The sequence below is a fragment of the Oncorhynchus kisutch genome, linkage group LG8 (genome assembly GCF_002021735.2).
Source record: "Oncorhynchus kisutch isolate 150728-3 linkage group LG8, Okis_V2, whole genome shotgun sequence".
Taxonomy (NCBI): Eukaryota; Metazoa; Chordata; class Actinopteri; order Salmoniformes; family Salmonidae; genus Oncorhynchus; species Oncorhynchus kisutch.
In genome coordinates, this window is record NC_034181.2 from 67,071,062 (window position 1) to 67,084,061 (window position 13,000).

At 43.1% G+C, this 13,000-nt stretch overlaps 1 protein-coding gene and 5 non-coding genes across 6 annotated transcripts in view; all 6 read left to right on the top strand.

Moving 5' to 3' along the window:
- adam10a (ADAM metallopeptidase domain 10a) overlaps nucleotides 1-3,514 on the top strand; it is an 85,095-nt gene extending 81,581 nt beyond the window's left edge. Inside the window, exons 15-16 of the mRNA XM_031830932.1 lie at nucleotides 20-146; nucleotides 310-3,514. Of these exons, the coding sequence (XP_031686792.1) occupies nucleotides 20-146; nucleotides 310-419 (237 nt within the window). The 3' untranslated portion in view covers nucleotides 420-3,514. The remainder of the gene's footprint in view (nucleotides 1-19; nucleotides 147-309) is intronic.
- A 2,495-nt stretch (nucleotides 3,515-6,009) lies between these two features.
- On the top strand, nucleotides 6,010-6,082 carry trnar-acg (transfer RNA arginine (anticodon ACG)). The gene has a single exon. It is a non-coding gene; the product is annotated as a tRNA-Arg (tRNA).
- Nucleotides 6,083-7,730: 1,648 nt separating this feature from the next.
- On the top strand, nucleotides 7,731-7,803 carry trnar-acg (transfer RNA arginine (anticodon ACG)). Its single transcript has one exon. It is a non-coding gene; the product is annotated as a tRNA-Arg (tRNA).
- A 1,648-nt stretch (nucleotides 7,804-9,451) lies between these two features.
- Nucleotides 9,452-9,524, top strand: trnar-acg (transfer RNA arginine (anticodon ACG)). Its single transcript has one exon. It is a non-coding gene; the product is annotated as a tRNA-Arg (tRNA).
- A 1,648-nt stretch (nucleotides 9,525-11,172) lies between these two features.
- Nucleotides 11,173-11,245, top strand: trnar-acg (transfer RNA arginine (anticodon ACG)). Its single transcript has one exon. It is a non-coding gene; the product is annotated as a tRNA-Arg (tRNA).
- A 1,648-nt stretch (nucleotides 11,246-12,893) lies between these two features.
- trnar-acg (transfer RNA arginine (anticodon ACG)) lies at nucleotides 12,894-12,966 on the top strand. The gene has a single exon. It is a non-coding gene; the product is annotated as a tRNA-Arg (tRNA).
- Nucleotides 12,967-13,000: the final 34 nt, after the last annotated feature.

Genomic DNA, 13,000 nt, shown 5'->3' on the forward strand with positions numbered 1-13,000 from the left:
GGCATAATCTGTGTTCCAGGCTCACTGGTGGGCAGTGTTGCTGATGGGCATTGCTCTCATCATGCTGATGGCTGGTTTCATCAAGATTTGCAGTGTTCACACACCCAGCAGCAACCCCAAACTGCCCCCACCCAAGCCACTGCCAGGTACGTTACGCCTCAACACTGGGGGGGAACCTTATCTCCCCAGCTAGACTGACAAAATAATCATAGTGTATGGAAGAAGTGTAACTCTAGTTCATTTTATGCAAACAGGTATGTGTGTGAGTGTTATGATGTTGAGAGCAGTGTGTTCGTGTCTCCCATGCAGGCACGTTGAAGAGGAGGAGACAGCAGCAATCGAATGGCCAGCAGCCCCAGCAGCAGCGAAACCAACGCCAGCCCAGAGAGAACTATCAGTTGGGTCAGATGAGACGCTGAGACACTGGGCCCCTCTTTGCCTTGGTTCTTCCTAGTGCCTACAGTGGGAACACTTCCCTCCAAAGAGTTACCTGTACCATTCATTGAAACCACCCATCTGCAAAGCTAAAACTGTCAACAGAACTGATTTCAATAGACAAGATGTACAGTTCCAGGACCTAACGGACCATATCAACACCACTGCTCTGGGAGCCAGCCGAGCTGTCCTTCACACAGCTGTAAGCAGAAAATATTATAGGAAAGCTCTTGGCAATGACGGGAAGAGAAAATGACTGATTTCTGTTTCTTTATTGTTTTCCTGGAGTGCAGAGGAGAGCAGCAGCATTGTGGTCATGCAGCCTCTCCTCACCTCCTTTTAAGCTACTTTCATCTGTTTGTCCTTTCTGAAGTGCTGCCCTCCTGAGCAGGAAAACAGGACTGCAGGTCACATGGGTTTTTGCTGCCATGCAAAGCCAGGATGTGAGACATTGTCGCAGAAGAGACTAATTTGCCAATGTAATTATTATTTTTTAAATCAAAACATGATAAGAAAAAATGCACAGGCTTTTATTTCCAAAGCATACATGTTCTTTCTGCGTGCAATTGTACAGGTATTGAGATTATAGATTTTTTTTCTTTGTATCATATGTAATCGATTGTTTTCCTGCTGTCTGATAAAGATTATTTACTGTTTTAATTCACTCTCTCAGGATTAATAAAACAAAAAACTGCGCTGTCTGTCACATTTAGAAGCTGCTGTGGGGTGGATCAGAACAGACCTCGGTTATCAGAACATGGAGGGAATGTAAACATAAAGCTGAATAAGATTAAAGCAGTATAGAGGCGACAGAGTTGTAGAGACTGTTGTGATGTCGTGGGATATCATTGGGCTGGTGGAAGGTGTCATATTCAGACAGGTTTGCTTTTACATTTTTTACGTAATTATGACATGTTGTTCTCTTCAGCTATTTTTTTCTGACTCAATGCATTGATGTGAATCACTGAACCGCTAAATGCAGCAGATGTACTTGTCTATTGATCATTCCATGTGAGATTTTTCATTTGGATCTCTTTTAGTCCTCATTTGGACTAATCTTCCAATTGTCCTTAAACATTAAAATACTATTTATAATGCAAGAGATGGGTAGGATGGAGGGAGAAAGGAGAGAATCTTCAATTCTTTAGCATACAAGGCTGTCCGAGGGCTGGCTGGTGCTACACCTCATGACTATGCCACTGAACGTTGTCACATCATATCATCCAAGTCACAGGGCCTTGGCCAGAGCCTGCGAACACAGGCCAGGGTCCATAGGGGGCAATATTACAGAGGGCATCACAGACGGTCACTGTACTGGTCTGGACATGCTCTCACCTTGCTCGGCTGCCCTCACCAATGTTGTTACCTTAATAAACGCACAGTCTAAGAGCTGACCTGGGAACAACTGAATGCCCTGTTACATACCAATTTGAAGGCTGCTTGAGGAATCTTGTACACTTATGGCATGCATTAGGAATGTGATGAATGGTTTGCCAGATGAAGATCCTGGATGGCTTTAATGTGATTGTTTTTTTTTTTCTTTTCTCTTATTTTAGCAATTCAGATATTTGTATATGTGGAGGAATTGTATTGCTTAAGTCCTACAATGGCTTAATGTCTGAGTGTCCAGCTATGCCAAGCTGTTACATATGAACTGAGATTGATAAGGCTGCCAATTACCTCTAACTTTTCTCCCTTTGGCTATCATTTCCATGTTGTGTCTCTCTCTCCTATGATGCATATCTGTGTTGCATGTCCTGTCTCTCTCCCTAACCCCACATCCCTATTGGAAGTACGTAGCTCTGCTCTGGGGATGATCTCCACCAAAATAAACCTGTATGTCATAGTCTGTGGTTTGTGTAAAAACAATGTGTCTAAATGGAGTTGAGTCTGATTCTCCTGAGCCCATTGCAACTCCACAGTCTGTCTGGAGGTCAGTGGGGTTTGTAATGTACCGCTGGCTCAGAGCCACGGACCAGGACACAGGCAGGATATCCAAAGAGAGACTGTTTATCAGCTTGGAGTGCTGAAGTCTCAGGAGGCTTGAGGAAACAGATTGCAATAGTGACACTGCTTGACTTCAGGTGTCTTTTAGAGGGTCAACTTGACTGACTGACTAGGGAGAGGAGAGGACGTGGGATAAATGTACCGTCCTGTTTGTTGTCCTGTCTTTGTGTGGCAGGTGTTGAAAGTCTTTCAAAGCCTGTTACCAAGGTCTCTCAAATAAGTTTCTCAGAATGAACATAGACTAGTACTCAAGTTCAGGATGTAACCCTAAGTCCTTTTATTTTTTGATGACTTTGTTTATCCCATTTAAATGATATGTGACTATATTGATATTTTATGACTGATTCTGGCCCGTTATGCCTTATCAGTTAGGTAGACCCGAGGAAGACTGTCCTGGAGCTTAATTAACGACAAGCAGGCCTCTTCATATATTAATGCCTTGATTGTTTCCTCCCAAAACTGGTCATTATCGAGGAAAAATGGCTCTTATCTATGTAGCCACATACAATGTCTACAAGAGAGCCTCTGAAATGGAAACAAACCTGATCCTCACTTGATTCTAACATGTCTTTCTCTGTTCTTTCTGTTTGGTGCTGGTGGGTATGGGTTTGTGCTAGATAGTAAAATTATTGTTTCTCATTACCTTTTGGCATTTAGTAAGGCTTATCGGAGTGTGGTCGTCTTAAATCATTCTTCTCATTGTCTTTTTATTCCTGTGGTAAGGTAATAGGTGGGTGTATAGAGGGCGGTGCCTGGGATTTACATTTCTGTCTTTAATTTGTCTTGCTAAAAGTATTTTGAGAAAAGTGGGCTCTGAAATGTAAGTGATGTAAACCGAGAGAATCCAGAATGGAAAAGTCTAGTACTACTGTCTGATTTTAATGTCTGCTGTGTTTTATACAGTATCTTCAATATTCTTTACGATTTACTTTTCTTTTCTTGGCTCTGTTTCCTGTTCTGCTCACTTTGAAAATTTTTACTAAAATTGCTAAAAGTACTGTGCAAATATGTTTATTATTTTTTTTGAACTACTTGAAATGCTTTAATAAAAATAGATTTGATCAACAAAATTTTGTTCTGAGAATGGAAAAATAATATCTGAGAAATCATTCCATGGTTGGTTTGTTCTATGTCACTTTCAGAGGATGAGCAAACCAAAAGGCCCACTTCAAGATATCACACAGCTTAACTGGGCTAGCGTCTATGGAAATCAAGCTCATAAACATAAAAGTTTTACATCTCCCTAAATCTGAGGGTGGTTTTAACCTCCCAGACTTGGAATTGCATCAACTCCCCACCCAAGGCTTTTACTTGAGACATTGTTAAATGCACTCAAAAGGAACAATGGGTACATATTGAAGATGTGCATGCACACCCCCAGAATCTTTTCACATGTCTATTTTTCAAAGGATAGAGCTAAGAACATTAACAACTTCATAGTTAAGAACACTATAACAATATGGAAGAAACTGAAATGGATTCTACAAGAACCACTTTCACTAGCAAAAAATACATCTTATTGAACAATCCTTGAATAGCTTTTCAGAATGCACTGATAATAACATGGAAACCTAAAATGTATAGAAACAGTAAATTATTTGGTAGTAGGACATATGTACTTCCATGACACAATTAAAAAAGCTATTTTGCACTGACCAATGTAGAAAAAATAAAATCCATGCAATTTGTAAACTAATATATAATACAAGAGACAAAATTCACTAATTATACAACAGAAGGAGAGTCATGTCTTAAGTGTAAAACTAACAATGGCTCAATAATCCACACCTTTTGGGAATGCAACAGTCCAGAAGTAATGGGCGGAGTTAGAAAGTTGGCTGTCAAAAGTATTAATGTAAATGTACTTTTAATCAGTTTGATCATATTTCAAGACCTGTCATGAGGTTGCAGTGAGATACCCAATGGGTTGGACGATAGTCTTCTCGTTAATTATCTTGAAATAAACCAATCCTCCATTAAGACGATAGAAAAAGCATATGGTTCATTATCTAAATATTGACAGAGTTGGTCGGGCTGGGCAGGTGTGATGTCAGTGATGTTCATGTGCGTCTAAATGTTGTCTTTCGTATGTTAATGTTTTGTATTGTAAAACAAATATAAAAAATCAAGCAAATTTCCTTACATTGGCAGTGGTTTCTGTGGATAATTTAGTCTCTCTAGTTTGGATTGTTTGAAGTGATGGGGACATTTCTCAGCAGCATCCAATAGAGGAGATACTATTATATTATCTCCCAAGGTTTTTTCCTTACAGCTAATGACATATTTCTCATTATGTTGGAACACTATTTTCTATATCACACAGCCCCAAGGTAGCCACGGCTCTAGTAAAATTGTAGACCCGTCTACCTTTGTACTTCCTCAGCACTGAGAGCAGAGGTAATTGCCTGCAGCCTCCCTGACACTGCTCTCTGCATTCCAATCTTCACATGACTTCTCACCATTTCTGCCACACCAGTTATGCGCTGAAACTCCCAATTAAAATATGTAAGTAGCTGTAATCAGGGTATCAGTATACAGGGCTGTGAGGGCCATGTGAAGTGTAACCATGGTCCCTGTCTAATCAGTGTCCTGTTCTGCAGATTGGTCTTATGCCTGAACACTGCAGCCCATAAGGGGGTAGGTAGGCTGTTTTGTTTGGGGCCTGCTTCAGATGCACAGTCGCTTCATAGCACCGAGCTATCTCTGGGACAAAGCTCTCTGGGGAAACCAGGGGGACAGTTTGTCCAGGATAGGATCTAGTTTCCCTCAGACACAACTGGGACAGGGTGAGCAGTCCTACTGTGTGCTGGGCCATCTGATCCAGTCTGGTGTCAGACAAATAGCAGGGGTCTCATTAAAGAGGGAGAGGGAGGCCTGTGAATGAATCCTGGGGACAGAGGATGATGCTCAAACACTGTCGGCTCGGCTGTAGTTTTAGCACCCAGTCTGCTTACCAAGGCTATGGCTGTTGTGTGGAGCTTGGTGTGTGAAAATACTGTGTGGCCAACAAATTCTTGGGATGCTGCAAATTATTAATTTATCTCTGATGCAGTGTGCCCATCAATTCCCATGCCTATTGGGAGTCAGTAAGAATTTAGATGGAAAAGGCTCCAGTTAGATGTTAGGCATAACAGGACAAATGAAAAGTGGCCCCGGGGCAGAATATTTTTCTAAAATGTATGAATATGACTTTGTTTACACAGGTTGTGAATCCTAATTTGTACAAAATGTTATATTTCTAATTACTTATTTGCAACCATTTGACAATATCTGTATAACATTTGAATCTTAGTAAAAATTCATGATTGTCAAGATTTTTTATACATCTTTTTATATAAATTAGGTTGGAAAACAGATACTGTAGTTGGAGAAAATTGAAAGATACAAACCAATGGGTTATTTATTTAGTCAGGGTCTCTTACTATTGAGAGTAAGAATAGTCAAATAAACCAGTTGATTGTGCATCAGCAGTTTACCCATGTCAATTCTTAGATTAGTAGTTAGTCTAGCCAGCTATCTAAACCTGTAGTAAGGAGGACAGGTACGGTGGCTCTACTGGATATACATGGGCTTGTGGTGCAATGGATAACGCGTCTGACTACGGATCAGAAGATTCTAGGTTCGACTCCTGGCAAGCTCGTGCATTTTGTCTATGTCTGAGTGAGATTTGGAAATGAGCGATATCTTTTCAATTTGTGCTGAGTGTCTTTGCATACATGCGCCATTAATGTATACCTCATAAACCCATCAAAAAAATGAACTTTTTCAGGACCTTGTCTTTCAAAGATAATTTGTAAAAATACAAATAACTTCACAGATCTTCATTTTAATGGGATTAAACACTGTTTCCCATGCGTGTTCAATGAACCATAAACAATTAATGAACATGCATATGTGGAACATCATTGAGACACTAACAGCTTACAGATGGTAGGCAATTAAGAAGTTTTGAAAACTTAGGACACTAAAGAGGCCTTTCTACTGACTCGGAAAAACACCAAAAGAAAGATGCCCAGGGTCCCTGCTCATCTGCGTGGGCACAAACCCACCTTTGCTGGACCAGACAGGACTGTCAAAAAGTGCTCTTCATTGACGAGTTGCGGTTTTGTCTCACCAGGGGTGATGGTCGGATATGCGTATATTGTCGAAGGAATGAGTGTTACACCGAGGCCTGTACTCTGGAGTGGGATGGAGGTGGAGGGTACGTCCTGGTCTGGGGCGGTGTGTCACAAGCATCATCAGACTGAGCTTGTCATTGCAGGCAATCTCAATGCTGTGTGTTACAAGGAAGACATCCTCCCCCCTCATGTGGTACCCTTCCTGCAGGCTCATCCTGACGTGACCCTCCAGCATGACAATGCCACCAGCCATACTGCTCGTTCTGTGTGTGATTTCCTGCAAGACAGGAATGTCAGTGTTCTGCCATGGCCAGTGAAGAACCCGCATCTCAATCCCATTGAGCACGTCTGGGACCTGTTGGATCGGAGGGTGAGGGCTAGGGCCATTCCCCCCAGAAATGTCCGGGAACTTGCAGTTGCCTTGGTGGAAGAGTGGGGTAACATCTCACAGCAAGAACTGGCAAATCTGGTGCAGTCCATGAGGAGGAGATGCACTGAAGTTCTTAATGCAGCTGGTGGCCACACCAGATACTGACTGTTACATTTGATTTTGACCCCCCTTTGTTCAGGGACACGTTATTCCATTTATGTTAGTCACATGTCTGTGGAACTTGTTCAGTTTATGTCTCAGTTGTTCAATCTTGGCATGTTCATAGAAATATTTATAAATGTTAAGTTTGTTACGCTTTATCGGCGAGGAGGGCCCTCACCGCTCGATCATGTTGTCAACCAAGGCAGCATAGTGCGTGTTCCAGAAACATTCAACATAACTTTTCCATGAAATATATGTTTGAATTTTCTAAGTCGTTTTCATTGGGAAGGCCGATTGCGCGTTTTCAACAAATAAAACAATCACTTTTGCAGGTGAAAACACTGAATCCTACTCATTACTCGACATACATAATTACGTCACTTTTGTTTTGAGCGACTTTCGCCGTTGGCTTTGAACGGTGCTCACGCCCGGGAAGCAGTTCCATTCCAAATTTCACCCGGTGCCAAACACCCTAACCGGGCGCCTGGCCCAGATGATTTGAATCCCCTCAATGTCCGCAAATCTGATGCGCCTAATAACCATAATAACCAATCATATTACCGTCCGCTACCAAATATCCAGAATTGACCAATTAGAGCAGAGTTAGGGTGAATTTAGTATCGGTTGAATTTATTATCGGGCTTGTGGCGCAATGGATAACGCGTCTGACTACGGATCAGAAGATTCTAGGTTCGACTCCTGGCAAGCTCGTGCATTTTGTCTATGTCTGAGTGAGATTTGGAAATGAGCGATATCTTTTCAATTTGTGCTGAGTGTCTTTGCATACATGCGCCATTAATGTATACCTCATAAACCCATCAAAAAAATGAACTTTTTCAGGACCTTGTCTTTCAAAGATAATTTGTAAAAATACAAATAACTTCACAGATCTTCATTTTAATGGGATTTAACACTGTTTCCCATGCGTGTTCAATGAACCATAAACAATGAATGAACATGCATATGTGGAACATCATTGAGACACTAACAGCTTACAGATGGTAGGCAATTAAGAAGTTTTGAAAACTTAGGACACTAAAGAGGCCTTTCTACTGACTCGGAAAAACACCAAAAGAAAGATGCCCAGGGTCCCTGCTCATCTGCGTGGGCACAAACCCACCTTTGCTGGACCAGACAGGACTGTCAAAAAGTGCTCTTCATTGACGAGTTGCGGTTTTGTCTCACCAGGGGTGATGGTCGGATATGCGTATATTGTCGAAGGAATGAGTGTTACACCGAGGCCTGTACTCTGGAGTGGGATGGAGGTGGAGGGTACGTCCTGGTCTGGGGCGGTGTGTCACAAGCATCATCAGACTGAGCTTGTCATTGCAGGCAATCTCAATGCTGTGTGTTACAAGGAAGACATCCTCCCCCCTCATGTGGTACCCTTCCTGCAGGCTCATCCTGACGTGACCCTCCAGCATGACAATGCCACCAGCCATACTGCTCGTTCTGTGTGTGATTTCCTGCAAGACAGGAATGTCAGTGTTCTGCCATGGCCAGCGAAGAACCCGCATCTCAATCCCATTGAGCACGTCTGGGACCTGTTGGATCGGAGGGTGAGGGCTAGGGCCATTCCCCCCAGAAATGTCCGGGAACTTGCAGTTGCCTTGGTGGAAGAGTGGGGTAACATCTCACAGCAAGAACTGGCAAATCTGGTGCAGTCCATGAGGAGGAGATGCACTGAAGTTCTTAATGCAGCTGGTGGCCACACCAGATACTGACTGTTACTTTTGATTTTGACCCCCCTTTGTTCAGGGACACGTTATTCCATTTATGTTAGTCACATGTCTGTGGAACTTGTTCAGTTTATGTCTCAGTTGTTCAATCTTGGCATGTTCATAGAAATATTTATAAATGTTAAGTTTGTTACGCTTTATCGGCGAGGAGGGCCCTCACCGCTCGATCATGTTGTCAACCAAGGCAGCATAGTGCGTGTTCCAGAAACATTCAACATAACTTTTCCATGAAATATATGTTTGAATTTTCTAAGTCGTTTTCATTGGGAAGGCCGATTGCGCGTTTTCAACAAATAAAACAATCACTTTTGCAGGTGAAAACACTGAATCCTACTCATTACTCGACATACATAATTACGTCACTTTTGTTTTGAGCGACTTTCGCCGTTGGCTTTGAACGGTGCTCACGCCCGGGAAGCAGTTCCATTCCAAATTTCACCCGGTGCCAAACACCCTAACCGGGCGCCTGGCCCAGATGATTTGAATCCCCTCAATGTCCGCAAATCTGATGCGCCTAATAACCATAATAACCAATCATATTACCGTCCGCTACCAAATATCCAGAATTGACCAATTAGAGCAGAGTTAGGGTGAATTTAGTATCGGATGAATTTATTATCGGGCTTGTGGCGCAATGGATAACGCGTCTGACTACGGATCAGAAGATTCTAGGTTCGACTCCTGGCAAGCTCGTGCATTTTGTCTATGTCTGAGTGAGATTTGGAAATGAGCGATATCTTTTCAATTTGTGCTGAGTGTCTTTGCATACATGCGCCATTAATGTATACCTCATAAACCCATCAAAAAAATGAACTTTTTCAGGACCTTGTCTTTCAAAGATAATTTGTAAAAATACAAATAACTTCACAGATCTTCATTTTAATGGGATTAAACACTGTTTCCCATGCGTGTTCAATGAACCATAAACAATGAATGAACATGCATATGTGGAACATCATTGAGACACTAACAGCTTACAGATGGTAGGCAATTAAGAAGTTTTGAAAACTTAGGACACTAAAGAGGCCTTTCTACTGACTCGGAAAAACACCAAAAGAAAGATGCCCAGGGTCCCTGCTCATCTGCGTGGGCACAAACCCACCTTTGCTGGACCAGACAGGACTGTCAAAAAGTGCTCTTCATTGACGAGTTGCGGTTTTGTCTCACCAGGGGTGATGGTCGGATATGCGTATATTGTCGAAGGAATGAGTGTTACACCGAGGCCTGTACTCTGGAGTGGGATGGAGGTGGAGGGTACGTCCTGGTCTGGGGCGGTGTGTCACAAGCATCATCAGACTGAGCTTGTCATTGCAGGCAATCTCAATGCTGTGTGTTACAAGGAAGACATCCTCCCCCCTCATGTGGTACCCTTCCTGCAGGCTCATCCTGACGTGACCCTCCAGCATGACAATGCCACCAGCCATACTGCTCGTTCTGTGTGTGATTTCCTGCAAGACAGGAATGTCAGTGTTCTGCCATGGCCAGCGAAGAACCCGCATCTCAATCCCATTGAGCACGTCTGGGACCTGTTGGATCGGAGGGTGAGGGCTAGGGCCATTCCCCCCAGAAATGTCCGGGAACTTGCAGTTGCCTTGGTGGAAGAGTGGGGTAACATCTCACAGCAAGAACTGGCAAATCTGGTGCAGTCCATGAGGAGGAGATGCACTGAAGTTCTTAATGCAGCTGGTGGCCACACCAGATACTGACTGTTACTTTTGATTTTGACCCCCCTTTGTTCAGGGACACGTTATTCCATTTATGTTAGTCACATGTCTGTGGAACTTGTTCAGTTTATGTCTCAGTTGTTCAATCTTGGCATGTTCATAGAAATATTTATAAATGTTAAGTTTGTTACGCTTTATCGGCGAGGAGGGCCCTCACCGCTCGATCATGTTGTCAACCAAGGCAGCATAGTGCGTGTTCCAGAAACATTCAACATAACTTTTCCATGAAATATATGTTTGAATTTTCTAAGTCGTTTTCATTGGGAAGGCCGATTGCGCGTTTTCAACAAATAAAACAATCACTTTTGCAGGTGAAAACACTGAATCCTACTCATTACTCGACATACATAATTACGTCACTTTTGTTTTGAGCGACTTTCGCTGTTGGCTTTGAACGGTGCTCACGCCCGGGAAGCAGTTCCATTCCAAATTTCACCCGGTGCCAAACACCCTAACCGGGCGCCTGGCCCAGATGATTTGAATCCCCTCAATGTCCGCAAATCTGATGCGCCTAATAACCATAATAACCAATCATATTACCGTCCGCTACCAAATATCCAGAATTGACCAATTAGAGCAGAGTTAGGGTGAATTTAGTATCGGGTGAATTTATTATCGGGCTTGTGGCGCAATGGATAACGCGTCTGACTACGGATCAGAAGATTCTAGGTTCGACTCCTGGCAAGCTCGTGCATTTTGTCTATGTCTGAGTGAGATTTGGAAATGAGCGATATCTTTTCAATTTGTGCTGAGTGTCTTTGCATACATGCGCCATTAATGTATACCTCATAAACCCATCAAAAAAATGAACTTTTTCAGGACCTTGTCTTTCAAAGATAATTTGTAAAAATACAAATAACTTCACAGATCTTCATTTTAATGGGATTAAACACTGTTTCCCATGCGTGTTCAATGAACCATAAACAATTAATGAACATGCATATGTGGAACATCATTGAGACACTAACAGCTTACAGATGGTAGGCAATTAAGAAGTTTTGAAAACTTAGGACACTAAAGAGGCCTTTCTACTGACTCGGAAAAACACCAAAAGAAAGATGCCCAGGGTCCCTGCTCATCTGCGTGGGCACAAACCCACCTTTGCTGGACCAGACAGGACTGTCAAAAAGTGCTCTTCATTGACGAGTTGCGGTTTTGTCTCACCAGGGGTGATGGTCGGATATGCGTATATTGTCGAAGGAATGAGTGTTACACCGAGGCCTGTACTCTGGAGTGGGATGGAGGTGGAGGGTACGTCCTGGTCTGGGGCGGTGTGTCACAAGCATCATCAGACTGAGCTTGTCATTGCAGGCAATCTCAATGCTGTGTGTTACAAGGAAGACATCCTCCCCCCTCATGTGGTACCCTTCCTGCAGGCTCATCCTGACGTGACCCTCCAGCATGACAATGCCACCAGCCATACTGCTCGTTCTGTGTGTGATTTCCTGCAAGACAGGAATGTCAGTGTTCTGCCATGGCCAGCGAAGAACCCGCATCTCAATCCCATTGAGCACGTCTGGGACCTGTTGGATCGGAGGGTGAGGGCTAGGGCCATTCCCCCCAGAAATGTCCGGGAACTTGCAGTTGCCTTGGTGGAAGAGTGGGGTAACATCTCACAGCAAGAACTGGCAAATCTGGTGCAGTCCATGAGGAGGAGATGCACTGAAGTTCTTAATGCAGCTGGTGGCCACACCAGATACTGACTGTTACTTTTGATTTTGACCCCCCTTTGTTCAGGGACACGTTATTCCATTTATGTTAGTCACATGTCTGTGGAACTTGTTCAGTTTATGTCTCAGTTGTTCAATCTTGGCATGTTCATAGAAATATTTATAAATGTTAAGTTTGTTACGCTTTATCGGCGAGGAGGGCCCTCACCGCTCGATCATGTTGTCAACCAAGGCAGCATAGTGCGTGTTCCAGAAACATTCAACATAACTTTTCCATGAAATATATGTTTGAATTTTCTAAGTCGTTTTCATTGGGAAGGCCGATTGCGCGTTTTCAACAAATAAAACAATCACTTTTGCAGGTGAAAACACTGAATCCTACTCATTACTCGACATACATAATTACGTCACTTTTGTTTTGAGCGACTTTCGCTGTTGGCTTTGAACGGTGCTCACGCCCGGGAAGCAGTTCCATTCCAAATTTCACCCGGTGCCAAACACCCTAACCGGGCGCCTGGCCCAGATGATTTGAATCCCCTCAATGTCCGCAAATCTGATGCGCCTAATAACCATAATAACCAATCATATTACCGTCCGCTACCAAATATCCAGAATTGACCAATTAGAGCAGAGTTAGGGTGAATTTAGTATCGGGTGAATTTATTATCGGGCTTGTGGCGCAATGGATAACGCGTCTGACTACGGATCAGAAGATTCTAGGTTCGACTCCTGGCAAGCTCGTGCATTTTGTCTATGTCTGAGTGAGATTTGGAAA